The sequence below is a fragment of the Haliotis cracherodii genome, unplaced genomic scaffold, assembly GCF_022045235.1.
Source record: "Haliotis cracherodii isolate W230 unplaced genomic scaffold, xgHalCrac1.p SCAF_10, whole genome shotgun sequence".
NCBI classification, from domain to species: domain Eukaryota; kingdom Metazoa; phylum Mollusca; class Gastropoda; order Lepetellida; family Haliotidae; genus Haliotis; species Haliotis cracherodii.
In genome coordinates this window covers 50,566,441-50,591,430 of record NW_027266265.1, presented here as the reverse complement: position 1 = coordinate 50,591,430, position 24,990 = coordinate 50,566,441, and the positions used below count along the sequence as shown (strand labels likewise).

Below are 24,990 nucleotides of genomic sequence, written 5' to 3'. Positions count from 1 at the left end.
TGCAGAGTCTGCATTAAACTAAAGGCAAACAAATGCAGTCTTGTGCCATATATACTGAATATATTCTGAGGAATTAACAATTAAATATTTACTAATATCAACATTAATAGTAAATCAATTATTGACAATGGTGAAGGGGTACATTGCATTTGTGATTCTTCAGTATCTTATTCTACATTTCTATACATAGAATGTATGTGTGATGTGGTAGCTTTTTGTCAGAACATGCATTTCATAGTCGGGAAGGGCTAAATGATTGTGTGAAAGCCTCAGTGGACACATTGAGGCAGCAATCAAGTCTTCTGGGCCCCGTTCCACCAAGCGATCGTAGCGGTAAGACGATCGTAACTCCCATACTTTAACATAGACTTACGACAGTCTTAGCGCTAAGATCGCATTGTGGAACGGGGCCCAGGCAGATAAACATAGACTTTAATATGGTTATCAAAACATGTTGTTTAAACATTTAGGTGCTTATGCTCTTGTTATAAGTTGTGTGCCATGGCATAAATTTGTTAGATCACAAAGACCTTGATGTTGAAATGGTAAGTTATTGCTCATTATATTAATTATTCCTTTGGTGTGTCTGAGACAGATTTAATTCCAAGGTGCCAAGATATAGATAAAATATTGTTGGCTGGCAAAAAACAACATGCACACTCTTCTGCACACAACTTCTGTATGCCTGTCAAAGATTTGGTAAATATCATGTCAGTTTAAACAGCCTCACATTGTTTGCAACATCTGACTATAAAAAGCTGTACTAATGTGAACCAAACTATATCAACTGTAAGTCAATATATCATATGTAAGAAAAAAAATCGTCATGCAGAATTTATTTGTGCGATGTAATGTGACACGATCCATATTTGATTAGAAATGTGTGAGACAGGTGAATGGATATGCACCCGATATGGAACACTGTCAAACAGAACACCGCCTCTTTTATAGTCTATCTGCAACATCACAGGGGGTGTGTCCCACACAGTCTGCCACAGAGTGACACAAAGTAACTTGACTAAATTTGTTATTAAAGGATATGAAAAGAAACAGCATACCTATCTGTTGTCACGAGGGAGACATTTCAGTTAAGACCAGCTGGTTATAACGGACAACTACTACATCAATTCCAGGACGCTAGGTCACGGCGAGTTCTGTAAGTCTCAGGTTAAAAGTCACCGCCTTGTGTAAGTGAGACCGAGCAAAGAGTGACCGGAAGTTTACATTTTGACAGGTGCCCCAAGGGGAGTAACTCTATAGCATTTCGACTACAATTAAAGTAAGACGATGTCTGCGCTATACCTTTTACCAACCTTAATTTGTTTCTTGTACACCCATTAATATGAACTCGAATCTTGAAAAGTAGTGCACGGTAATTTGAGAGTAAGAAAGTAGTTGGAAAGCCCGATGCAAATCTGAGACGTGTGTCACATTACGAAACTCACGAGATAGTGGCTACTCGTTAAAATTAATATTGAATATAATCCACGCCACTCGGTGATAAACTGGGTATTTGACAACCACCATTATATCCTTTATGTATTTATTCCGGAATCGTAGTACAGAAGGTCATTGCCTTGTTGAATATACATTATTTAATTTAATTAAAAATTATGTTCATTTTCAGAGGTCAATCAAAAGGCGCGTTGCGCATCTCATAAAAGTGGTTTGGCTGAAGGAATAGGTTGATGAGCGAGTGGATGTCGTTGACTTCGCGGTCATCAGTATTACAGCTACTCCACGGCGGCCAGTAGAAACAGGAGCGTAGCTAGGGGGAATTAAAATGTAAGCAATCATATTTCCGTACGCATTTTTTCTTAAACATTCATAACGCTTATCAAACACATCGAACCAGCTCATCAACGACAATTTCACACTGGTGGGCTGGTCAACCTGAAAATTAACCACAGTGAATGAGTGAGTTGGGTTTAACGCGGCTTTTAACAGCATTCCAGTTATATCGAGGCGTGTCAGCTTAATGTGGGAGGAAAGCCCGAAGTGATGCAGGTCTCAGACGTTTATCACTTCGGTGAAACCCACGAGCACGGGTATGGTGCTGACAAACCTAGAAACATAATCGGGGCGAACCGGGATTCGAACCCACAATCATAGGTTTCTGGCGCTCCCAAGGGACGTAACTCTGCAGAGCGAATCGTGGCGCCTCAGACGACTGGGCCACCCGTGCCCCAAAATTAACGAAAGACTGTGTAACTATAACAAACGACCTGAAACAAGAACACACCAAAGTATTTTTAAATCATTATTTTATTTTATTTTTGTAACCAATAACCAATTCAAAGAGTAAGTACTTGCTTTTTGTGCTACATCGTAGCTACGCCACTCGTAAATAATCAAGCCTGCATCAGGCAAAACCAGTGATTGAAAACATGAACAGCGATCCACTCCATCTGGATACTTTGACACGCAATCAACAACTTACAGAACTGACCACCCGATTCCCATTCTAGTCGTCTCACAGGACAAGTATGAGGCACTGGGGGCATATTCCTACCTGGAATTTCCACAGGGTTTTATTCTTAAACGAAACTTTTATGCTCAGGTACAAACAATTTAATATTCTCGATTGTGCATGTAAAAGACCCGTGAAGAGCCGGGATAGAATAGTTCTTGCCGTAAAAGGCGACTATGCTTGTTGTAAAAGGCGACTAACGGGACCGGGTGGTCAGGCTCGCTGACTTGGTTGATGCATGTCATAGATCCCAGTTGCGTGGATCGATGCTCATGATATCGATCACTGGATTGTCTGGTCCAAACTAGATTATTTACAGGCGTCATATAGCTGGAATATTGCTGAGTGCGGCGTTAAACAACAAACCAACCAGCCATGAAAGTTTCCCGAAAAGCGCCCGTATAATCCTTGGAACTCTCCGCCCAAAAACAACAACCCTGCCATTATAGCACGCGTATAGGCGTATATAGGTCATATAAGTCGGTGGTTTTCGAGACATAAGTAATATGTTTGTACAAAATATTTTTGACTTTGCTGAAAACAAACCACGAGCTTATTTATCATGAAATCTTAATAGTTACATGTCTCAGATATGTATTATAGTATTAGCAGTTTGAAATAAAAAACGAATTGAAACTACACCAGACAACACATAATGTACCGGGACTGCACGTTTCTTAAAGCCCAGGGCTTAGTTACGATTTATGCCTGTTTTAGTTGAGTAAAATATCATCCAAATTTAAGCCCAGGGCTTAAAAACGGAAAAGGACAAAAACATGATGAGAAAAATGAGAATCACAAGTGCAATGAAACAATACTCTTAAATGGAATGGGAGAGCAACACTTTAACATAAGACATGATTTTCATTTTCAGCTTGAAAGCATTGAGACAAGAAAATGTTCAAAATTGTAATGACACCTGTCAAAATGGTAATAACAAACCATTATCGCAGTTATGTGTCTTTGTCATATGCCTTTAAAATGTCACACTAAATATCCAGAATATCACCTGCAATGTGCTCTGTAAATACTGAAACCTCTAACAGTGCTTAAGGTTCAATATTAATGGGAATTGGCGATACAGAAGCGTGCTATAACACATGTTGAAGAATATCCGGTATATGTTTTCGTTATTAAGCGGGCTAAATAACGAGGAGGCAGTCGCCACTGCTGGAGGATTTTGTCCAATGAGAGATCGCCATATGATCACGTGGTGTATATTTATATCCCAATAATTGCATTGTGGACATTACATTTAAAGGATAGCTGTCTGCATGCACATTCCATGCAAAACGTGATATTTATCAGTACGCTATCGCATCGCGAGGCGGTATTCTGGCGAACTTTCACTCTTCTAACTTCACAGGGGCGGTTGGGTAGGTAGTGGCTAAAGTGTTCGCTCGTCACGCCGAAGACCCTGGTTCAAAGACATGTATACAAACGTGACAGATTGAAAGAAGTCTACAACTAATACCAAGTACCAAGTACCCAGATGTTAGACCTGTCGAGTCTCTACTTTGTTAACAAACATCACGTAACAAACAGGACAGGGACTTTGGCAACAAATAAACAAAATTAAATTTGATTTTTTTTCTTACTGTTTTTTAGGCCATTCGAAACACACAGTTTGTGTGCCATCAAATATATCTCGTATGTTTCTTAATTTATTTTGGAATAGGGGCGGTCGGATACCCTAGTGGTTAAAGCTTTCGCTCGTCACGCCGAAGACCCGGGTTCGATTCCCGACATGGGTACAATGTGTGAAGCCCATTTCTGGTGCCCCCCGCCGTAATATTGCTGGAATATTGCTAAAAGCGGCGTAAAACCACACTCACTCACTCACTTATTTTGGAATAAGTGACCGCTTCCAGTCTGTGCGTCATTATGACCATCGTGGAACAATATATTAATGATTTGTTTGTTGTTTAACGATCACTCATCAGTATTCCAGTAAAACAAGATTAATATGCAACGAACTTATTTGACACATGAGATGCTTGTTATATGAACCTGTATGATGTACCATACAAAGGGCACAGAAGCACCTCCATGGACCAGCCAAGTAGCACCGTGTTGAAAGTAGAATTCAAGTATCTGTGGCGTACTTGTATCAAACTATTCACTGTATTCGAACCCGCCTCAAACATCACAAAACATTATTCACCCCTTATCAAACATCAAAAGACATAATTCTCAAAGTCTCGCGTAAGATGGCTAATGTGAATCAATAGCATATGACCCGGTGATCTCATTTTAAGAGGGTAGCGTTGTTACTCAAGGACACTGCCCGTATTTCTATGTAAGCTCTTAAAATAGCGTTCGTGTTTGAAACAGGTCTAACGGGTGCTTCTTCACAATTACGAACAGGTCTGTTATGTTTCGGCAGCCCGGATTTTGTTTGCAATAAACACGCCAACCCTCTCTATTGTGACTTTAAGCGCTGAGTTTTCAATAAAATGGCATTGGTGATTTGGGGTGTGGTCTCAATTTTTAAACTTTTAATATTGCCTCGGTCTGGCCGCGGCTTTTTTTTTTTTGTCATCATAAAAGCGCGCCATTTTTTTATGTAAGAATGATTCAGCGATATTGGCATAACATTAAATGACAAGCAATAGTGAGTGAGTTTATTTCTCGCTACCTTTAGAAATGTTTGTAGTTCCCTAAGAGCAGGTATTTTGGGGCTCCCATTAATATAAATATATTATTTGTCTCTGCCTGGTGATAATGAGACATTATAAATGCATTTACTTTCATTACATAAGAGGCAACAGCTATGTACCAATAGAACAATCAACTCGTATCTAATTATATTGTAACATACTGCTATGTACCAACCCCATCAGTACCTTCTCGAGGTCACTAGGCGTGACTTGTATTTGTATTATTGAGAAAATGAGGGTAGCTTATGGTTATGATGTTCATATTTATTTAGACTGCCCCCGTGGTCTAGTGGTAGAGCGTCCGCCAGGAGAGCACAAGGTCCGGGGTTCGATCCCCGACCGCGTCATACCAAAAGACGTTAAAAGATGGTATTGGCATTAAGGGGCTAAAACAAGGACTGGTCGGCTCGGAGTCACTATACTGTGTCTGAGAGGGGTATTCATGTTAAACTGCGGCATGGTATCTCAGTGAGCCAGCACTATAAATCGGCATCAGTCCGGACTAGTACAAGCAGCCACACACACACACGTAGATGCACGTCGCTATATAAGTGCAATAATCTTGGACGCGATTAAACCCCATTTCACCTCACCTCATATTTAATTTACCGTATCACAGGACTGTATTGCGTCTCTAAAGTAAGTTAAGAAATTGTAAAAAGTGTAAATCTACAGAATTACCTCAACACAATTATTCTCAGAACAAATGGCGGGTGATTTCGCCGTTCTTTCATTAAGCTTCGTGGTATTGTCGCAAGTCATTGCAATATAACCTCACAGGCCCTAGGCTACACTTGTATTACGTTAAGATTCCTCTGTTGAAATTGATTGCCGTTTGAAAGAGTTTACACACATACACACGGGGCTATTAATGCGAATCGCTTTTTACGAAGTAAGGTTTTATACCCCTGGAAACAAACCAAGCACCCCCAGAACCCCAGAACACGTGCCGGAATGAGATTTCTAACAAACTGATCTCGGATAAACGAATGTTATCTGTAACCACAACCCTCTGACAACAAGAAAAGCGCCACCACTGTCACCTGATGTTAGATTTTAATCACGATATTGTAGAACAAGAACCAGGGATGTTATCACCCCTAAACGATATCCCTTTTAAGTATGATCGAGTGAGTGAGTATGGTTGTACGCCGCCTTTAGCAATATTCCAGCAATATCACCAGAAATGGGCTTCACACATTGTACCCATGTCGAGAATCGAACCCGGGTCTTCGGCGTGACGAGCGAACGCTTTAACCCTTTTAAGTATGGAGTTCAGAGTTCATACAACGATTTCAATGGCTATTTCTTGATAACGATGTCACTTGAGTCCTTTGATGACTGAAGAGGGAAGTTGCAGACACTCAAGATGCAAAGCTTCTTCTAGTCCTACACCATAACTGTGGAATATATATAATATATGAACAAAAATATAGAAACGCATAAAAAAGCAAGTCTAGCCAGCTCTCAGCATAGGGATTTTTAAAATATTTTTAGAGTCAAGAATGATATTGTGTAATATAAGATTTCATAGACTAAATGTTAGTCTGAGCTGCTTTCAACACACGCAGATCCTGTACAGGAGGCTCCAGTGCCTGTATACAACGCGAAGGGATGCTCAAGTTGATTCAGATCTTGACTCGCCAAGGGAAAACCGTCACAGCGTTGTTCAGGAGGTTCGTTGTCACTGACAAGGAAGGATGTGGTCTGCGTTATCATCCATGAACTGCGTTCTTGTGGAGAGTGATTGTTTGTTTGTTTGTTATTAAACGCCGTACTCAGCAATATTCCAGCTTTATGACGGCGGTCTGTAAATATTCGAGTATGGGCTAGACAATCCAGTGATTGACATCATGAGAATCGATCCATGCTGTTGGGATACGATGTCATGCATCAGCGACAGCGAGCCTGACCACACGACCCCTTTTACGGCAAGCATGGGTTACTGAAGACCAATTCTATCCCGGATTTTCACGGGCCTTGTGGCGAGTGGGTGCTTGTCGAAATGGGTTCTATGACATCTCGGATGTACTGTTAAGCTGTGGGGTTCCCTTTTATGGTGACCGGCTCCAGCTTTACACCCCAAATCATTAACGAGCCTTCCCCATAAGGGAAAGTTGGCCTGATGTTCCGTTGTGTATAGGCCATATCCCTGTGTCTCCAGACCCTCAGTCATCCATCCATGACATTTACCACAACCTGTTTTCATCCGACCAGTGGATTTCTGCCAGGTACTCCGATTCCAAGCCCGTCGAACTGAACACCATGGCCAACAGAACCTCCGATGGTGACTTGCCAATAGGGGGCGTTTTTGATACATTTCTTTCGCCATTCCTGCTACTCTCATGCGGTTTCTCAATGTCCTGTCGCAAATATTTGTACAAGTATCACTTGTCCCCAACTTGATTAAAATAAAACTGTTTTCTGTAAAAAGAAATCGAGGGGGGGGGCGGTTGCCCATTGTCCATTGCCTATTACCAATCAGTGATAATTTAAGTCCTGGATCCCAGTTGACCATCGCTATCAACTATCTGAGCTAATTTACCGCTAAGTGTTGGCTTCTATTTGTCCATTGCTAATCACCTGTCAGCGCCAATTAACTGTTGGCTTCCATTGTTAAGTTTCCGCCTTTGTTATCTTATCATCTTTGTTATTCTTACAGGTACATATATATGTTGTCTGCTTCGTAGCATTTATTCACCCGATGATGTAGTAAGTATATACTCCGAAACGTTGTGTCCCTTATGATAAAGTAGTTGGCATTCATAATTTCGCTTCCTTATATTTATCACTTCTAATTGCCTTTCAAAGACTCAGTACAGTATACATATTATCTCTCGAGCTTGACCCATTCGTTGCCATAGCTATGTTTTTAGTCTGATGCGAGTGACACGGCGCTGATAACAGACGTCCAATCAATGGACTCACATGAGCGAGAGGAATTCTGTGCTATGTTCCTGAGAAATATACAAAGCTACAATACGATTTCTTTTCAGTTTTTTTGAGGAAACTGAAGAGAATCTATGGTCCATTATTCATAAAATAATATTATAATTACAAACCAATTTGACTCAGCTCTTGTGACATTCTTGAGGCAGGGGACCTCCTATTCTGACCCGAATCCCCAAAAGTCCAAGCGCAATGTAACAATGACGCATGTCAAATAGAACAGCAATGGAGGTTAGTTTTCATTGTTTCAAATACATTACACATTACATTATATATATACGTTCCTCCATCACTACTTCAGGGGTTGTATACACCACGTTCCTCCATCACTACTTCAGGGGTTGTATACATCACGTTCCTCCATCACTACTTCAGGGGTTGTATACACCACGTTCCTCCATCACTACTTCATGGGTTGTATACATCACGTTCCTCCATCACTACTTCATGGATTGTATACATCACGTTCCTCCATCACTACTTCAGGGCTTGTATACACCACGTTCATCCATCACTACTTCAGGGGTTGTATACACCACGTTCGTTCATCACTACTTCAGGGGTTGTATACACCACGTTCCTCCATCACTACTTCAGGGGTTGTATACACCACGTTCCTCCATCACTACTTCAGGGGTTGTATACACCACGTTCGTTCATCAATACTTCAGGGGTTGTATACACCACGTTCCTCCATCACTACTTCAGGGGTTGTATACACCAAGTTCCTCCATCACTACTTCAGGGGTTGTATACACCAAGTTCCTCCATCACTACTTCAGGGGTTGTATACACCACGTTCCTCCATCACTACTTCAGGGGTTGTATACACCACGTTCCTCCATCACTACTTCAGGGGTTGTATACACCACGTTCGTTCATCACTACTTCATGGGTTGAATACACCACGTTCCTCCATCACTACTTCAGGGGTTGTATACACCACGTTCGTTCATCAATACTTCAGGGGTTGTATACACCACGTTCCTCCATCACTACTTCAGGGGTTGTATACACCACGTTCCTCCATCACGACTTCAGGGGTTGTATACATGACGTTCCTCCATCAGTACTTCAGGGGTGGTATACACCATGTTCCTCCATCAATACTTCAGTGAGTTGTATACACCACGTTCCTCCATCACTACTTCAGGGGTTGTACACACCACGTTCCTCCATCAGTACTTCAGGGGTTGTATACACCACGTTCCTCCATCACTACTTCATGGGTTGTATACATCACGTTCCTCCATCACTACTTCAGGGGTTGTATACACCACGTTCCTCCATCACTACTTCAGGGGTTGTATACACCACGTTCCTCCATCAATACCTCAGGGGTTGTATACACCACGTTCATCCATCAATACCTCAGGGGTTGTACACACCACGTTCATCCATCACTACTTCATGGGTGGAATACACCACGTTCATCCATCAATACCTCAGGGGTTGTACACACCACGTTCATCCATCACTACTTCAGGGGTTGTATACATCACGTTCGTTCATCACTACTTCAGGGGCTGTATACATCACGTTCATCCATCACTACTTCAGGGGTTGTATACATCACGTTCATCCATCACTACTTCAGGGGCTGTATACATCACGTTCCTCCATCACTACTTCAGGGCTTGTATACACCACGTTCCCCCATCAATACTTCAGGGGTTGTATACACCACGTTCCTCCATCACTACTTCAGGGGTTGTATACACCACGTTCCTCCATCACTACTTCATGGGTTGAATACACCACGTTCATCCATCACTACTTCAGGGGTTGTACACACCACGTTCCTCCATCACTACTTCAGGGGTTGTATACACCACGTTCGTTCATCACTACTTCAGGGGTTGTATACACCACGTTCCTCCATCACTACTTCAGGGGTTGTATACACCACGTTCGTTCATCAATACTTCAGGGGTTGTATACACCACGTTCCTCCATCACTACTTCAGGGGTTGTATACACCACGTTCGTTCATCAATACTTCAGGGGTTGTATACACCACGTTCATCCATCAGTACTTCAGGGGTTGTATACACCACGTTCCTCCATCAGTGGATAAATATTATTTATTATGCAAATATTTTATTTCTAACATATGATATTCACGATACGGAAACATACGAGGGTAATAAAAACTTTATACTATAATGTCATTTTGCAACTAATCCATGTTTAAGACGTGTTTCAAAGAAATCAAAGAAGTAACTTTAGAACCTCGTATGAATGAGTGAGTGTTCGAGTGAACCATACCATCGTCATAGAGTGCCAAAATATATGCAGCCGCGATTTTCTATATATAGAAACACACACATCGGGAAACCTCGCATAACATACCGGGAACGTTTGTAAATAATCTATTGATCAAGCAGACAATGTATCCGTGTATGTGGCAAGAGATCATATGATATGATGCTCGGTGACCTCATTTGTGTCATTTAACGGATCGCAAGGGCGGATCCGGCATCTTTGAAAGGGAGGGCTCCAAATTCTCAAAACCCTCTCTCAAGATATTTGGACTGTCTACAACAATACACTACACTTAGATTTCAATAAGGGGAGATAGTGGTCGGGACCCCTGGACGCCCCCCACCCCTCCTGGAATCGTTCTACCAATTGCATGTTTATGGGACTAGTTTATCACATCGATAACACTATCTAATCTACGACAAAACTATGTAACCTTTGTTCCATTGTTAGACAAACATCTCGTCTGTGAAATAAGAATATTTTAAAAGTTGTTTTTTAATTTATTTGAGTGAGCCCATTGAATCTCTTTATTTTTAGAGCCTGAAACCGAAGACATATAGGCTGGAAGAATGTTGTATACTTGCTTCCGAATTTTCGTATGTATATATTCAGGCCCAGTAGAGGAGACTACAACATTAGATACTACAGTACCTGCCACCCCCGCTCCTAAGTGGCACTGGCTAAATGTCGTAAAGTTTTCAACTCCGCAGCCTGATAACGTAGAGCTGTCGTTGCGGGTCTTGACCTTGCGTGCTATGTGTGAAACTGGGACCTAGTTTCTGTAGAGATCTGAATGTAGGTGATCTATCGGCGATCAGTTCCTACTTATTCAGACTATCCATTATTACACGGAGGCGCCATTTCTTTCAAACACGAACCTACCTGTCGTATCCAGTACAATAAACAATTATTTACAAAGCCAAATAAAAGTATAATTTTCTTCATTAACTATTAAACAAGATTCATATTTGATACATTTTTAACAGCAACCTAGAACAATACCGACACTTTAAACTTTAAAAGTAGGGATAACTTTAGTTAAATCTTTTATATCGCAATATGTTTTCTCGTTTTATATTTTCTTTGTCTGGTTCTGATTTTGTGGAATATAGCTAGTTTGATTTGCCTTGTTTGTCATTTAGCCTGGTTTCCATTAAACTAAATGCAGCTATCCATAGTCATTGTGCACGCCAATGACTTCATCATAACTCTAACATATAACAGCTTGCAACGAGATGTAAGAATTCAAGTTAACTAGCCCAAACCTGCAACAATATTCAGTTCAACAATAATAACAACAGCCCAGCCATAACTCAATACGTCACCTCCTCGCTATAACGCCTAACGCTCGTTCATCCTAGTGTGACCGCGATCCCTCTGGTGAGTTGACTTGTACTACCGGGTAGGGAACCGTGTTGTTTTGTGACACGCCAGCACAGCTTACTTATCGGACCAGTAATCGTTGGTGTTGTGCTTTTGCAAGTCGGAAACACTTTGTCATTGTCCCCTTACTCGGACATAAAGTATTGGATCTGTGTTTTCTGGAGCTAGGTCTTTGAATTTTTTCGGAGCATCATGGCACGTGGACGTAGTGGTCGTCGCGGGCGGACAAGCAGCAGAGCATCCGAGCAACCTCGTCGACGAAGATACAACTTCAGAGCGTACGTACATTCATTTGTTATGTTCGCATGCGTGCCATATCGGCTATATTATGCATAAAGCGTTAATTGGAAAGCTGGTTTCGATATGGACCGGACATATTAATCACACTATTCACGATGCACTGATACAGTAATATGTCGTCTGGTTGTATGTCACAGATCGATAACAAGGTAACAAGCATTTGCAGTTACGTTGCATCTGATCCGGTGTTAAGTCCTCCCTTGTCTTGCATATTGATTCTGTAATGCATCGAGATAAACGTCATGATAGCTTATAAGTTTACTTGTATGGTAATGATCGCCATTTCGCGATACCACTTGCAAGAATGCCAGTCGGTGGAGCCAAGGACCAAGTTTCAATGTATTGAAACTAATTTCATACACACCATAATGTAGGCGTTGCATAACGCATGCGTCACTTTTCAAATTCAAAATGTACAATGGTCGTCATGGCTGTGAGATAAATTGGTAACCTTCTTGCAAGGCTTGATACTTGATATGCCCGGCCCTGAAAGGAACATGGTTTACGTTACATCGCGTTGCATAACACTGTACAATCCTGAACAATAAGTTTGTCGTATCATAAAATGAGCAGGGGGTTTAATGCAATTTGCAGGTTTCTAGAGAATGGAGAAAACAGGACAGACGCGGTTGGGTGCACTGTGCATGGGAGGGGTCACAAGGCTCAACGAGGAATGGATGGGGGAGGAATGGGGCATAGGAGATGTGCTGAGCAGAGCGTTAATCTAGGAGTCATGTTTGACTGACATCTGAGACTGATTTACGTGGGGGTGGAGGGAGCATTAGATGAAATTTGAAAATAAGCACAAGAATTTCAAACTTTCAGCCTTGACGAATGTCAATGGTTATTGATGCAGACCTTCCTCGGATGTTGGGTTCTGATTACACAGAAGGGTTGGAATCCCTTCATACAAGGCTGCTAGACATCTGTCTGGGCAATGACGTTTCTACTCCAGCAAGACAACAACCTGTACAGCTGGCATGTGGCGAGCCTGTTCCTCCACGCTATCGCTGTTCAGTCCCACCCCTAATTAATCTGACCTAAATAATTCACCCATTCACCAGCCTTAATCAATGGCGAGCCCGACAGCTTCACGACTCCACTGATCCAGTATGCCGACTGAAACAAATGTGCCGTGTCAGCAGACGTGGAGCGTTAAGTATTCGCATTTGGAGATTAGACCTAACGATAACACGTCCACATGTTCCACTAGTACAGCTCAACAAGGGTAATCTCCCTGATATATCGCAGACAAGCTGCACTATCTGACCTTGACCTCCGCGAAAGCTATTCACGCTCCAATTCATGGCGTCTGTTTTGATGTCCAAGGTAGCGTCACCTGCACATGCGCGTCACTGTCCTTGACCTTTGGTGAATTTGCAGACTAATGAAATATTGTAGTCTATGAAATATTTTATCACTTTATGAATGTCTCTGTTAAAAATATGATCTAATGGAATATCACTTGTTCGACCTGTCATCCAGACTTGGTTTGTTTAAATTACATGGAGATATTCCGCGCAGTCATGGCGCATGGCTAGTGAATGCGGAGAACTACATGGCTAGTTGGCAGCCATCATTTTCATTTTCATTTGTCCATACTGACCCGTTGGCGGAATCCATGATGTCGGCTATTCGAACATGGCTTCGTTAGAAGAGCACAGTCACAGTCATTAAGGTTCCGCCGCCATATAGCTGGAATATTGCTGAGTGCGGCGTTAAACAACGAACAAACAAACATTAAAGGTTCTATGGTAGCACCTGTGTCCAAACACATGTAAATGATATTTCTCAGGGGCAGGAACCCTTTTCGCAACACACGGTGTCGTTAGTGTGTGGCAGTGGTCTATTTATATAATTTTCACCGCTATTTTTCCTTATACACCCAATGGAATCCGTTTGTCGAAAAATCGAATGTTTTTTTCATCATCTGGCGATGATGTTTTTTATTTACATCCGAAAATGTTATAATGATAAAAACCAAATTGAATTTTAATCTTACCAGCAATACCTTTAAAACCGTATACAAAAGAAACATTTCAATAACATTTGTCAACATTAGAACATCTATCAACCTGCCTGCTTTTATACGTTCATGATAATATGAATTTGAGACCAGATGTGACCCTTTTCAATTGTTGTCATAGCTACACAGCAGTGAGCACTTGCATGTAACGAGTCTCGTTTAAGGTTGACAATGCCCGAACCATGCCTCCTGCTGTCTATTGTGATGCACGTCAACTCCTGTGACGGTTAATGGGCGACAGTTAACATGCTCTCAACCGTGTGGTAGAGATATCAGACATGACCTTGTCATGGCCGTCGTGGCTTTCTGAGTTTTGAGTTGGAAAAGGTTTTAATTATTGTATTCAATGATGCAAATAGGTGAGGTGAAATTGGGTTTATAGCGACGTGCATGCACGTGTGTGTGTGTGTGTGTGTGTGTGTGTGTGTGTGTGTGGCTGCTTGTACTAGTCCGGACTGATGCCGATTTAAAGTGCCAGCACACCGAGATACTATGCCGCAGTTTAACATGAATACCCCACTCTGACACAGTATACTGCGAGCCGACCAGTCCTTGTTTTAGCCCCTTAATGCCGAGCGCCAGACAGGGTAACAACAAGTACCATTTTTTAACGTCTTTTGGTATGACGGGGTCGGGGATCGAACTCCGGACCTTCCGGGCGAACGCTCTACCACTAGGCCACGGAGGCGGTCGAATCAAGCAAATAACCATGGTAACACCTAAGCAAGATAATCATAGGTAGCAAAAGCAATTCAATAATTATAAGACGTCAACGCCAAAGAATAGCCAGCCTCGGTTATCCGGCGACACAGATTCCACTGGGCGTAAAAAGTAACTGGGGATGACAATTATATGAATGGACAAAGTAGACACAATTTATGGATAACAACTTTTTTATTTACTGTAAAGGCGACGTTTCGGTGTTTGAGAAGGTATAAAGATCTATACCGAAACGTCGCCTTCACTGTTAATAAAGAAGTTGTTATCCATAAATTGTGTCTACTTTGTCATCCGTCTACTTCTATGTGGGCCAATAAAACATGTTACATGAATGGATCACTGAAACCCAGTGATGACGACAGGTGTTCGTGAAACATGGGTAGCCCACGTCGTTGTTTGTTTCCTGACGCCTATCTTACATCTAGTCTCTGAAATGAACATATCGTACAGAAAAAAACAGTTGTTCAGTTATCTTAATAAAAATATAATAAAACGGAGCCCAGTGACTCTCTTCATTCCTGATACTGCAGTGATCTAGACTTGCCAAACATTATAGACTTGCATGGGCTGTATTTGATACATATATATTTGTATCAGGGTCTGTAAGACAGACGACCTGACGCCACACAGCAGTACGCCAGCCTTATAACGCGGCCTGTGAAAAATCCAGACAATCAAGTGATGTCAGAAAGAAAAACGTTTAAAACATATGTTCTTTTTACATCACAGTGCGGGCCATTTTAAATGTCTTGGCACAAGAAATCCTAAATATTGTAAAAATCCGATGCAAAAGAAATATAATTTTCTGTCTGGCACGTTATGAATACACGCTGTGGGCACCTTGTTTTATCAAATGAGATAACAATTAATGTCAAGATTTGTGTAATTAAAACATCAGCCCGAACTATGAATAATCTACATAATGAAGCCTATGCATACTTTCATATGCAGTCACGAACCAGGAAACCCCGTTATTACGCGGCTTCGCTATATAATTACAACGGCATTAATAGTTCTGTTAACCCAAATGTCACGTTATAAGAGACGGAAGCATTAGATGAAACAAGGGTGGTTGACATTTTTTTTATGTGTCACGTAAACTCCAAGACTTGTATAAACTCCTACATGTATAACGCCAACTGGAGGTGCTATTTCCTTCAACAAAACGAACGTTGTTAAGGACGATAAGCGGATATTCCCACAATAGATCACATACGGGATAACCTTTGACCAGCTGGTTCAGGAGGAAGTACTGTTTCGAACTGTAGGGGGCGTAATTACTTTACAGTCTGGCTGTTACAAGTACAAGGTCATGGCTGCAGAGATAACAAACAGCGGGAAGTGGTGTAGTGGCGAGCTTTGTCAGACTCAGTTTGCATATACAGTATATTATGGTTATAACGAACTCAAATGGACCACCAATTTTAGTTCGTTATAAACGAACTACACTGCCCCATACTGACCCTTAAGTTGACCCTATCCAATTGTTTGTGTCGATGAAACCGAAACTGTTTACTTATATACATAACTGACGGGGTTTTTAACATATAGAAGGAAAGATATGACATTAATACATCGGTAGGACTGTATGTTTATATTATATTAACTTAAATACAATTGGGAATTGATTCATTTTACTTTTGACATAATATCTACACACGTCTCCATTAAAACTGATAACGTTAGTCCAGACCAAGTCGATGTCATGGTGACCCAGAAAATACGACAAACCAATCAGAATGCGCGTATGATTTCAAGTTCTTCGTCAAAGAATCCCTCAGAAACAATTTTAATTTAACATACGTCTTACATCTAAAAATATACCCAAGACACAGTTAAATGTGGTCAATCATACTGTTAAATTCTCGCATGTCCCGATGTGCTTTAAATTGCATCTAAAATATATGTAATATATGGGGAAATATATGTGAACCATTACGCAACGAGTTGACAATTGTTTTAGGTATGCCCGTTTGCGCTAAGACGGAACCCGGTCGCAAAAATCACAGGGCCACGGATAGCCATAATTGGTGACATTTTTTTAATGTAATCAATACAGTCAGTATAGTATGGCTATCCGTGGCCCTGTGGCAAAAATGGCCATGAGAGGGGCACGAGTCGCTATTCGGCTTGTCCCGGAATAACACGAGTTGGTCAAGAATGACCTGAAGCATATAAGTTCATCGCGGTATACCGGCTTGGTGACGGAGACGCTTTCATTCGGATCCAATCGGCTCATTCCGCTACTATATACCTATACACCTCGGACCTTGACCTCCTTACCTCCGATCTCTGTTATCCGTCTAGCGTGTAACCTGATCCTAACGTTCGTATCACATGACTGTATTTTAAACAGCTTATTCTTTGCTTATCAGAATGAGTGAGATGGGTTTAACGCAGCTTTGAGGTGAGGTGAAATGGGGTTTAACGTCGCGTCCAAGATTATTGCACTTATATAGCGACGTGCATGCACGTGTATTTGTATGTGTGTGTGTGGCTGCTTGTACTTGTCCGGACTGATGCCGATTTATAGTGCTAGCTCACTGAGATACCATGTCGCAGTTTAACATGAATACCCCACTCAGGCACAGTATACTGACTCTGAGCCGACCAGTCCTTGTTTTAGCCCCTTAATGCCGAGCGCCAGACAGGGTAACAACAAGTACCATCTTTTAACGTCTTTTGGTATGACGCGGTCGGGGATCGAACCCGGACCATCCGCTCTCCGGGCGGACGCTCTACCAGACAACGGAGGCGGTAACGCAGCTTTCAACAGTATACCAGTTATATCACGGCGTGTCAGCTTAATGTTGGAGGAAAGCCCAAAGTGGTGCAGGTCTTATATGTTTACCTATTTGGTGAAACCCATGAGCACGGGAGGTGGTTTATCAGAGAGGGTAGACATACAAATTGATTTGTTGAAATGAATAAATTAGAAAAATTGAAAAATTAGATCATGATTCCAACAACTCGAAGCAGAACACGAAGGCATGCTGTAAAACCTGCAGTGGAACCATGGGATTGGAGCCTTGGAGCCTTGGAGCCTTGGAGCCTTGGAGCCTTACAGTGGAGTCTTTTTTCCCTTGTTTTACCAAAGTGGCAAGTAGGCAAGAGAAATAGACTTGCACAAGAATAAGTGCCCCTATAAAATACTTGCTACCTTAGACTTATCTAGACTTGCCTATAAAGATAGAACTACTACCCACCCATGGACATATCATTCATTACAGCCTTGGAGCAAGGCTACCTACAGAGTGAGAGAGACCTGCGGGTGGGAGACGGGTAGACTAACATTTAGTCTCTGAAATCTTATGTTACACAATACCCTTCTTGACTCTAAAAATTAAAAAAAAATCCCTATGCTGATAGAGCTAGCTTGATTTGGCTAGACTTGCTTTTGTATGCATTTCTAGATTTAGTTTTTTCATAAAATAAATATATTCCACGGTCATGGTGCAGGACTAGGAGACGGGCAGTAGGAGCAAGCTCCCACTGTGTAGAAACAAAGAGGTCATTCCAGCCTAGTGAGTCCTCCGCAGTCCTAGGCAGTCTCCTATCTGCCTGTCACATACTATTTGCTACAACTTGCAACAAATTCCGCCGTTCTAATAATGAAGTCAGTTCCCATTAACTCCAGATTCCACCCCCAAGTCTCCACTCCAAGACTCCACTCCAAGACTCCACTCGACGTTTTACGGTTCCGAACATGAATATTACTTTTCCTAACTGCCAAACATTTGTTAGACAGTTGTGACTAGGGATCCGTCCGGGTGCAGGCCGAGATTAATAATGGTGACGTTGGATTTGTAATTTTGAACGTGGGAGTATTTCCCACAGGGCCACGTATAGCCATACTATACTGATTGTACTGATTACACTAGTGTGTCAGTACAGTATGGCTATACGTGGCCCTGTGGTATTTCCTGTACTTACGCAGATGCCAATACGACAACAGAAACGACCGAACTAACGACATATTTATCTCACTCAAAATACATGTCTTTTTGGTAGAGGATAAAATTACTTTAAACCCCCACCTTAAAAACAAAGTTGGTCCGTTCCTATGTTAAGAGTTAAGTTGTAAGTGCAACATACGTTTGTCAATACAATTAATTATCATCTTACGGGCGGAGTTTGGAATGAACTGAAGGACTTCTGGGACTTCGCCACAGTCAGATCATTATAACGTTTATTAGCCAAGAATCTAAACTTTGAGGAAATCTGACCCAAATTTGAAGTGACGAGGATATTTTCCTAGTAAGTTTGGCGTTCAAGTGTGTAATCCTACCCTCCTGGAAGGGAACGCGCTAGAGAACCCAGGCTGTCGAGTAAATGATTCGCCGCACGTTATAGCGAGGCATTGAGATGTGAAAGGGAGCTTTGTTCATAACCGGGATCTCATTAAATACACCCCCTCCCCTCTCCCATCGGAAGATCCGCTGATTCGTCCTTCTTGATTATGATCCTTGTTTTATAGTCCATCTTTTTTTTATTACACAAGACATTTCCCTGTTTTGAACAAAAGAATCCAATACTGATGATATCTATATAAATGTATCATCTAGGCCGGTTTAGATTGAACAGAGTGCGCACTACGCATGTGGTCCAGGGTGAATTAGCGCAATAGTCGTACTCGTGGGTTTCATCAAAGTGTAAACGTTTTAGGCAACGAGCATTTGATATTCTGGGGGTGGTGGCAGGTGGATCAATGGGATATATCAGACTGTTGCCAAAAAATGCCTGCCTAAAAAAACATTGTGTCAAGGTGTTTTTCACCAAAACATATTTAGACTTATAGTTTCAAATTAAAAACATATCTGGCTTTGCAGCTGTAGATGACAAAAACATCTAGTCTCCAAATAACATTCCAGAACTAAACGTTGATATCAACTAATGAAAATTGAACCACAAAAATTATTATTAAAACGTAATCTTAAAGACGTTACACTTCTCAAGTGTGAATCAGCGTCGGTGGGCGGATGTCCTTGTCGAGATATGCACGTCACTGCCGTTACACTGCAACTGTTGTCGGCATCGGGAAGTGAGGTGTAGAGAGTATGTCTGAACCGGAACCTTGTACACGTGTGGCAGTCCTAGATGCCGGTCAAAGACACACATACTGATCGTTATTAAGACGATGGGGCTTTACGTTACCCACAAAATACTTATAAAATACTTATAAACATTGTGGTCTCATGTCGACACTGTTGTCGCCTGTGGTCAGTGGTCTCATGTCAACACTGTTGTCTCATGTCGACACTGTTGTCTCCTGTGGTCTGTGGTCTCATGTCGACACTGTTGTCTCCTGTGGTCAGTGGTCTCATGTCAACACTGTTGTCTCATGTCGACACTGTTGTCTCCTGTGGTCTGTGGTCTCATGTCAACACTGTTGTCTCATGTCTTCACTGTTGTCTCCTGTGGTCTCATGTCGACGATGTTGTCTCATGTCGACTCTGTTGTCTCATGTCGACTGTTCTCTCATGTCGACACTGTTGTCTCCTGTGGTCTCATGTCGACGATGTTGTCTCATGTCGACGATGTTGTCTCATGTCGACACTGTGGTCTCATGTGGACACTGTTGCCTCCTGTGGTCTCATGTCGAAACTTGGTCTCATGTCGACGATGTTGTCTCATGTCGACACTGTGGTCTTCTGTCGACACTGCTGTCACCTGTGGTCTCATGTCGACACTGTGGTCTCACATCGACGCTGCTGTTCTTTTTTCTGTAATTTTTTTTAGAAGATGGGGATGTTAAATTGCTTTTTATGTATAATAGATATCTAATTCATAGAAATCTCTTCCTTTTCCTGGAACTGTAGAAATTTAGACTTGCTAAAAGTTTCAGTATCGGTATGAGAGACTATGTGTATACTGTGTGGTTGCAATTGTTACTTGTACACTGGCAAATCTTGTGTTCACTTCGGAAATTGAGCAGCGGTGTTCCCTCCACTACTACCCCTTACACCTCAAACCTCAACATTCTGACTCCATATGAGGTATTGATTCCATTTGTGGCGGTCGGGTAGCCTAGTGGTTAAAGCGTTCGCTCGCCACGCCGAAGACCCGGGTTCGATTCCCGACATGAGTACAATGTGTGATGCCCATTTCTGGTGTCCCCCGCCGTGATATTGCTGGAATATTGCTAAAAGCGGCGTAAAACCATTGTTCGGAATTGTTGGGTTGGGATTCCATTTACTCTCAAACTGTATATGTTTTTATGCGAAATTAATGTGTTAGTGGAGAAGTCCCAGGTGTTCCATTCATGAAATGGTGTGTGCGTAGTGTACTAACCATTTCGATACAAACAGCGAAGCGTTTCCCGACTCGAAAATACCAACAGCCAACGCCACAATCCGCCACAATCACCGCCTATTGCAAAACAAACATGTTTGATAATATCAGCCCCTTGCTTGTTTGTTGAACATAAACACGCACCTGTTTCATGAAGTCACGGGCCCTGCCTTCTGTTGAGAGACCCTCATCAATCATGAGACGGTACGCCCAGAGATAAGCTGTCAGATATAAGCCCCAAACGTGCTGTACTATGGATCTAAAAAAAGGAAAAAGTCTTTTATATCTGGGATTTTGAAAACCGCCTCTTGGCGGGGTCCCGTTTTCAAAATCATTCACAGTGAGTTAGGCCCTTTACATTCCACTGTGTCTGTTATTGAAGAAGTCTACAGACCAGGGACCTCATCGAATGTCATTGTTATCATAAATACTACACTGGATTCATGTAAATATGGACACAGTGAATCATTCCGGGAGCAGGATGATATTAGGTACTATCATGGAAATTTGTTCGTCCTAGCAAACGTTCAAAATTGGTTATGAACTATATAGATGTTATAATCAGGAAATAAACGACGAGACCCGTAAAACTCTGCAGAAAGAATAAACCAAGAGGGGCGCAGTCCCGAGTCGTTTATTCTCCTTGCAGTGTTTTATTGTACGGTGCTCAACGACCCCGAGTCGTTTATTTCTTATATGAGACATCACCATTACGTATAGCATCTTTAAGGATGTTGGTAAAAGTACACATACACACATCTTTTTAAGCATTTGTTGATTCATGTAAATAAACAAAAATAAATAACTGAATCAACAAAAATAACGATTAATCTAGTAATTCTACACTTACAGACGCAAATGTTTCCATTGTATACATTTTGCGTTTTAAGTTCCCCATCATGAATCTGGTTTTCTATTTTGCCCCAAACTTGTCACTGTTGTCGCGACTCACTAAAACACATGACTTGCTTGACGCCACGCTGACATTGTCTCTACTAAACGTACCTATTCATTGTTATAGAACACGCAGTCGGCGATGTCGTTTGATGGGAGGAGATCAAGAGGGACGTCGACGATGCATGTTCAGTGATGAGGAGTACAGGAAAAGGATTGCGGCCCTTAGAGTTCTTGCAGAAGGTAATTTAGTTCCGGCAAACGGACGGATGTGGTTTCACTAATGCTACTTTCACACTATATAAGTGAGAGATGGGTTAATTGTCTCTGTAGAATCTTGTCCGACATCCTTGTCCGATATATCGACAATCCGGTTGTCTCGAAATAAGGATAACTCGATACGTTTCTGATGGTCCTGAGGTCTTTACATGGATTATCTGTTGCCCAGGCCTCATTTAGTTCACTGGTACACCTGCTGTTTAGACCCGTGAAGATCCGGGGTAGAGTAGGTCTTCAATAACCTATGCTTGCCGTATAAGGTGACTATGCTTGTCGTAAGAGGCGCCTAACGGGATCGGGTGGTCAGGCTCGATGACTTGGTTGATGCATGTCATCGTATCCCATTTGCGTGGATCCATGATATTCAATCACTGGATTGTCTGGTCCAGACTTGATTATTTACAGACCGCTGGAATATAGCTGGAATATTGCTTAGTGCGGCGTTAAACAAGAAATAAACAAACAAAACCTGCTGTTTATTTCAGCCAAAGCCATCAAGGTGTCGTCCGTGGATCTCCACAAGGAGTCCAACAAGGAGAAGCACCACACGGACGAGTTCGAAAAGGAGGACCTGGTCATCAGGAGGGGCCAATCGTTTGACCTGTCCATCACATTCGACCGAGCCATCACCAAAAGCTCTGACGTCATATTTCTACAATTCACAACAGGTAATCCTGATGGACTCACCATTTGATTCTTTGATAATTTTAAACCATTTTATGATTAATTCTTTTTTTAAACACATTTTTCTCAGGCCATCCAACTTATAGTTTAGAGTACAAATTATACAAGTGGAGGACAAAATATTCTTTTCCAGTTTTGCTTCCAAAACCCAAATTCATTTATTCTTATAAAGAAAAAATGCCAGTCCGCGAAGGGCGTTTCAACGAAATGAACCAGGCTGTGTGTTTGGTTTTGCACTGCTAATAGAAATATTCAAGCATATCGGGGACACCGAGAGAGGGGCTGGGGTAGGGGGTGGGGTTTCGGTTTGGGGGTGGAGGAGAGGACACACTAAACCAATCGATGGCTTTAACCACATAGGTACCCCATGATCCAATAAAGGAGAAACAATTTGTGTTTTTTTCATCATCTTTAACGCTTATAACTGTTTAATTGACAATTGTGTGAAGACGTCAAGAAATTCGAGTTTGATTAATTGACTTTCACTGAACCCGATCAAGAGTAGAACGAAAAAAAAAATTATCTCGTTCATGTATATTAATGTTATTGATCTCTGACAGGTGCCCGCCCCCAGGAGAGTAAAGGCAGTCTACTCCGTCTCCCCCTCCTCGCTAAAACAAAACCTCCCAAGCGTGCCCGGGACTGGATCGTGAATAATGTCAACATCACTGGAAGCAAGCTGACGGCAACAGTAACGCCCTTCAAACGCGCCATCGTCGGCCGCTACAGCGTGTACGTTGAGAGCAAGATAGAGGGCGAAAAGAAGATAAACAGATATGAACTCGAGGATGAGGATGTCTTTGTTCTCTTCAATGCTTGGTGTAAAGGTAGGATCATATATACATGTAATATGTCATATGTTCAGTGTAGTTTCAATGCTTGGTGTAAAGGTAGGGCCATATATACATGTAATATGTCATATGTTCAGTGTAGTTCCAATGCTTGGTGTAAAGGTAGGATCATATATACATGTAATATGTCATATGTTCAGTGTAGTTTCAATACTTGGTGTAAAGGTAGGATCATATATACATGTAATATGTCATATGTTCAGTGTAGCTTCAATGATTGGTGTAAAGGTAGGATCATATATACATGTAATATGTCACATGTTCAGTGTAGTTCCAACGCTTGGTGTAAAGGTAGGATCATATATACATGTAATATGTCATATGTTCAGTGTAATTTCAATGCTTGGTGTAAAGGTAGGGTCATATATACATGTAATATGTCATATGTTCAGTGTAGTTCGATTGCTTGGTGTACAGGAAGGGTCATATATACATGTAATATGTCATATGTTCAGTGTAGTTTCAATGCTTGGTGTAAAGGAAGGGTCATATATACATGTAATATGTCATATGTTCAGTGTAGTTTCAATGCTTGGTGTAAAGGTAGGGTCATATATACATGTAATATGTTATATGTTCAGTGTAGTTTCAATGCTTGGTGTAAAGGTAGGATCATATATACATGTAATATGCCATATGTTCAGTGTAGCTTCAATGATTGGTGTAAAGGTAGGATCATATATACATGTAATATGTCATATGTTCAGTGTAGTTCCAATGCTTGGTGTAAAGGAAGGGTCATATATACATGTAATATGTCATATGCTCAGTGTAGTTTCAATGCTTGGTGTAAAGGTAGGGTCATATATACATGTAATATGCCATATGTTCAGTGTAGCTTCAATGATTGGTGTAAAGGTAGGATCATATATACATGTAATATGCCATATGTTCAGTGTAGTTCCAATGCTTGGTGTAAAGGAAGGGTCATATATACATGTAATATGTCATATGCTCAGTGTAGTTCCAATGCTTGGTGTAAAGGTAGGGTCATATATACATGTAATATGTCATATGTTCAGTGTAGTTTCAATGCTTGGTGTAAAGGAAGGGTCATATATACATGTAATATGTCATATGCTCAGTGTAGTTCCAACGCTTGGTGTAAAGGTAGGGTCATATATACATGTAATATGTCATATGTTCAGTGTAGTTTCAATGCTTGGTGTAAAGGAAGGGTCATATATACATGTAATATGTCATATGCTCAGTGTAGTT

The 24,990-nt window shown here is 41.5% G+C and overlaps 2 protein-coding genes across 2 annotated transcripts in view; one reads left to right on the top strand and one right to left on the bottom strand.

Moving 5' to 3' along the window:
• The window catches only part of LOC139454499 (chloride channel protein B-like), a 31,887-nt gene extending 30,666 nt beyond the window's left edge, over nucleotides 1–1,221 (bottom strand). Inside the window, exon 1 of the mRNA XM_071236246.1 lies at nucleotides 1,059–1,221. The gene's annotated coding sequence lies outside the window, so the exon portion shown is untranslated. The remainder of the gene's footprint in view (nucleotides 1–1,058) is intronic.
• Nucleotides 1,222–11,716: 10,495 nt separating this feature from the next.
• Nucleotides 11,717–24,990, top strand: part of LOC139454498 (hemocyte protein-glutamine gamma-glutamyltransferase-like) — a 28,859-nt gene continuing 15,585 nt past the window's right edge. The window contains exons 1-4 of the mRNA XM_071236245.1: nucleotides 11,717–12,005; nucleotides 22,086–22,201; nucleotides 22,723–22,905; nucleotides 23,482–23,748. Coding sequence (XP_071092346.1) covers nucleotides 11,920–12,005; nucleotides 22,086–22,201; nucleotides 22,723–22,905; nucleotides 23,482–23,748 — 652 coding nt within the window. The 5' untranslated portion in view covers nucleotides 11,717–11,919. The remainder of the gene's footprint in view (nucleotides 12,006–22,085; nucleotides 22,202–22,722; nucleotides 22,906–23,481; nucleotides 23,749–24,990) is intronic.